General features: G+C 50.0%; 1 protein-coding gene across 1 annotated transcript; it reads right to left on the bottom strand.

Annotated features, from left to right (window-relative positions):
* Positions 1-396: 396 nt before the first annotated feature.
* LOC135702853 (uncharacterized protein K02A2.6-like) lies at positions 397-3,507 on the bottom strand (the record flags this gene model as incomplete). The annotated part of the gene is made up of 3 exons (XM_065223893.1): positions 2,274-3,507; positions 1,744-2,228; positions 397-1,628 (listed from the first exon to the last, which is right to left on the bottom strand). Coding segments are annotated over exons 1-3 (2,951 nt in total), but the record flags the coding sequence as incomplete, so codon positions are not given.
* Between the last annotated feature and the right edge of the window lie 1,456 nt (positions 3,508-4,963).

The raw sequence follows: 4,963 nt of genomic DNA, 5'->3' as shown, positions 1-4,963 counted from the left end.
GGGTGGAAAGGTGCAGTTTTCAGGTGGAGAATAGAATTTTTGTCGCAATAGGATTCAAAAGCGTCACTGGTAAATTGTGGCCCATTGTCAGTTACCAGCGTTTCTGGAGCTCCAAACCTAGCGAAGATTCCACGAAGGATTCGCACGGTTGCTGAGGTGGTGATCTCCTTGGTTCGCACTACTTCTGGCCATTTGCTGAAGGAATCCACCAAAATGAAGTAGTACCATCCATTCATAGGACCGGCATAGTCCAGATGTATACAATGCCACGGTTTTTCTGGGGCTGGCCATGATTCGAGATTTGTCTTCCGGTCAGTTTTTGTTACACTGGAACATTCATTGCAGGTTTGGACGAGCTTGGCGATGTCTTCGTCGACATGAGGCCAATATACGTACTTTCGGGCGATCGATCGCATTCGTTCCACACCTGGGTGACCTTTATGTAGCTGTTGGAGCACCCGTTTCCGAAACTTTGGTGGAATAACCAAACGTTCTCCATACATCACGAAATCGGCTACGACGTTGAGCGAGTCGCGTCGTAAATAGAACTGTTCGACTTGAGGGTCGGAGAGATCTTCCTTTTTAGGCGGCCACTTACTATTGACGAACCGAATAACTTGCTGTAGTGTGTCATCGGATCTGGTTTCCGCTTGAATCATCTTGAACGATAGCGGAAATACCTCTAGGGACTCGTTGATAATGCTTCTGATCGAGTTCTCCATTTCGAAATTGGCGATAACGATCTCTTCGTCCGGGCGAATGTGTTGGTTGATCAAACGGGACAAAACATCCGCATGCCCGAAGCTTTCCGTTGAAATGTAGCGAATGTCGAAATCGTAGAGGAGCAACGTCAATGCCCATCTTTGTAGTCGATTGGCCGTATACGTAGCAATTCCCTTTTTCGACCCAAAAATAGCGAGTAGCGGTTTATGGTCTGTCTCGAGGATGAATTTTCGACCGAATAACATTCGATGAAAACGGGTTACAGCGAATACGATAGCCAATCCTTCCTTCTCGATCTGACTGTAGTTGGTTTCGGCTGTCGTTAAACTACGGGACACGTGACAAATGGCTTTAATAGTCCCGTCCGGAAGCTGGTGAGCGATTCGTGCTCCCAGTCCAAATGCAGATGCGTCCGCCGAAACAATGATGCCCAACATGGGATTGTAATGGGTCAGCAGTAACGGTGACTGAAGAATCTCTCGAAAACGATCGAACGATGCTTGACACGCCGGTGACCATTCGAATTTTACTCCAGCCTTCAGCAGCTGATCCATTGGATGTCGTAGAGTGCGCATCTCTTTGACGTATTTGCCGTAATAGTTTACGGCACCCAAGTAGGAGCGAAGCGTCGAAACATCGTGTGGTGGAGGCATGCTGACGATCGAAGCAATTTTCTCCGGATCCGGCCTGATTCCATTGCCATCCAGGATTTGTCCCAGATACTTGACCTGCTGCATGCCGAAGCTACACTTTTCGATGCGTACGGTGAACCCATACTCCTTGAGCCGCGCGAGTGTTAGCTGCAGATTGTGCTGATGCTCTTCCCCCCCCCCCCGGCCCCCGACCAATATGTCATCGAGGTAACCAACAGTACAGTTGAGACCAGCTAGCATTGTGTCCATCAGCTGTTGAAAAGCAACACGGAGCTGACTTGATACCGGGTGACAAGCGCGTAAATTGAAAGAGGTCTTTGTGGGTGTTTATGGTTAGTAGCGGTTGGCTGGCTTGATCCACCTCTACCTGCAGGTACGCGTCGGACAAGTCAATGTGACTGAAAATCCGACAGTTTGCCATCTTCGCAAAAATATCCTCGGGCAAAGGCAAAGGATACTGGTTTGGTTCCAGAACGCTATTTAGACCAGTCGAAAAGTCGGCGCAGATACGGACGGTTCCATTTGGCTTCCGAACCGCGACAATCGGTGCCGCCCAGTCGCTGAAATCCACTTTCATCAGGATGCCAAGGTTTTGCAGGCGAAAAATCTCCTCCTCCACAACATGCTCCATGGAGTAAGCCACCGGTCGTTTTGGTCTGAACACCGGCTTGGGGTTACCTTTGAGGACCAGTTTGACGGGAGTCTTGTTGCACAGACCTATCTCACTGGAGAACACCTCAGGAAACTGCGCTTGAAGGGTCGCTACACGTTGATTTGCTTGTGTAGTCACTTGATTGCAGTACGACGCTATCGAGTGGTCCCACAATCCGAACAAGTCCATCCAGTCTATGCCTAGAATGTCGAGATGAACGTTAGGAGAAGCAACGAAACACTTACCCTCCCGTATGATGCCGTTGAGGGTTATATTGCACTCCAATTCCACAACCAGTTCAAGCGGTTCCCCTGATGCTGTTTTAGCGCTGCAAATTGCTGGTTTTACTTTTGGTCGACCGATTCTGGCCCACGATCGGTGCGAAATTATTGAGATGTCGGAACCTGTGTCCAACTGAAGACGAAGCGGAACGTTGTTGAGTTGGATTTCGACGAATTTCCGCCGCTGACCGATGCTTCGGACGGCTACTATCTTCGACAACGGCTGTCGCCTTTTCTTCTTGTTATCCGAGCGATTGACAGCGTTGTTCGATGATTTCAACGAGTAGTAGGCACAATAGCCCTCACGGTGCCCGTACTTTCCACATTCGTTGCACCTGTGATCTCTGAACCGGCAATCCTTATTGTAGTGCATGCCCCCGCATGACCAGCAGGGTGTCTTGGGTTGTTCCCGGTTGTTGCTGCAATCCGAAGGCGACTGACGCTTCGACGTTGTTCGCTTGGGGTACACGACAGCTTTCACCGTTGAAGAACAACTTTCAACCATCACTGTGTCCTGCTTCAGGTTGACCAAGCTGTTACACTGTTCCACAATCTGCTGTAGGGTCAGGTCCGCCGATTCATTTAGCTTGTTGATGAGGCGCATCCGAATCTCCGCCTCTTGCTTGGATTTAAGGCCACACACGTAAATGAGGCACTTAAACTGTTCCTCTGTCAACTCCGATAATTTGAAGTCGACGCAGGTTTTGTTTACCTTGCAGGAGTAGGCCAGGTAATCATCGCTGTCCTCCTTGGTGGTCTGCAAGCAGTTGTATCGCCGCCGGAACGTTGACACTGTGGCACCGAACAACGATTTTAATTTTTCCACCGTAGCAGCAAAAGTAAACTCTCGAGCGAGCTTCGGAAGAATGAAGCTGTTGTACCGCTCATGATCGGGTGGGCTTAATTTCCGCAGGAGTAGTCGCACTTTTACAGCCTCATCCAGCTTGCCGGCATCTTTGTCGAAAAGGTCGACGTAGCGGGAAAACCATGCGTCAAATGTGTGCCCATTGTCTTTGTCGTAGACGAACTCCGCCATGTTGCTAGAGAGGGAGTCCAGCACCGATTCGTCGCGGGATAGGTTGTTCACGGCGAGCTGAGTAGTGGCCAACTGTTGGGAGATTTGCCGCATCAATGCCTGCTGATTGTTCAGGATCTGCACCAACGCCTCTGTAATGTTGGTCGGCTGTGGCTCCACCATCGCTACCAAACTTTAACCCCGGTCTTCTAATCCGCGAAAACACCGGACAAACGCGCAATTTTCCGCACGAAAAACTCCTACACCTCGTCGCCACTGTTGCGATATAGGTTTGTATTGAATGTACGCGCGCGATTCACGAATAAATTAAAACATAACTTTATTGTAATAAAAGAACAATTACAAAACGTGTGAATCACTTTGCTATCGCAATTATATAATGATCATGATGACGCCGTCTCTCGGTCCGGTCCCCAACGTTCGTGCTGGCAGCTGTCAGGCTGACATCTGTCAGCTGATGAGCCATGGTGGTGAAATCGGTGGGGGGCCTCTCAACACAAGGAGCTCGTCGAAAAGTCTCTTGGCGAAGGGGCGAGCGTAAGAGCCCTATCCCAGGAGACAGTGGTCGAGTGTAGGGATCTGGACGAGATCACTACAGAAGAGGAGCTGAGAAGTGCGTTGAGAGTGTACTGCAATCTGGGAGATGTCCGGATGTCAACCCGGATGAGGAAGGCGTACGGCGGCATACAAACGGCGGTGATATGGCTTTCGACAGTTGCAGCGAACAAGCTGTTGGAGACGGGCAAGGTCAAGGTTGGGTGGTCAGTGTGCTCGCTGAAAGCCACTCCTGGGTATCGGTCACCAGGCGAGGAACTGCAATGCCCTGACAGATCTGATCTGGGCAGGAAATGTGGGGAGAAAGGTCACATTGCAAGAGGCTGCACGAAGCAAGCGAGGTGTATGTTCTGCAAAAAAAGAGGACGGAACGAACGGCTTCAAATTCCTAGTATAGAAAAAGGCGATGGCAAGCCAACAGTAATGGAGGTAACCCAAATAAACCCAATCATTGCGACACTGCAGAGCAACTGTTGTGGCAGTTGACAACAGAAACAAAGTGCGACGTTGCAGTTATTGCGGAACCGTATCGAGTCCCTCCCGATACCGGTAACTGGGTGGCGGATAGAGCTGGGATGGCGGTTATACAAGTTATGGGCAGGACCCTATTCAAGAAGTGGTTGCGAACTCATACGAAGGTTTTGTGATCGCCAAAATTAACGGAATCTTCATGTGTAGTTGTTACGCACCCCCAGATGGACGATGGAGCAGTTCAATGAGATGGTGCATGGGCTTACCGAAGAACTGATCGGACGACGACCGGTAGTCATCGGAGGAGACTTCAATGCTTGGGCAGTGGAGTGGGCAAGCAGGTGTTCCAATTCAAGAGGGCACAGTCTGCTGGAAGATCTGGAAAAACTGGAGAGAAGCTGAAAGTCATCGTGGAAGGACTTTTCCCAAAGCACGACCCAATTACCTGGCTACCTACACCGTACGGAGAAGGAGAGGGATATAACATCGAAGTCACCAACGAGGAACTCGTAGCAGTTGCGAAAGGATTGAAGGTGAAAATAGCTCCCGCTCTGGATGGAATCCCCAACGTAGCGTTGAAAGTGGCGATCCA

Source organism: Ochlerotatus camptorhynchus, unplaced genomic scaffold (assembly GCF_037179485.1).
Source record: "Ochlerotatus camptorhynchus isolate MF236.1 unplaced genomic scaffold, CSIRO-AGI_Acam_v1.1 ptg000201l, whole genome shotgun sequence".
NCBI lineage: Eukaryota > Metazoa > Arthropoda > Insecta > Diptera > Culicidae > Ochlerotatus > Ochlerotatus camptorhynchus.
This window is presented reverse-complemented; position numbering and strand designations above follow the sequence as displayed.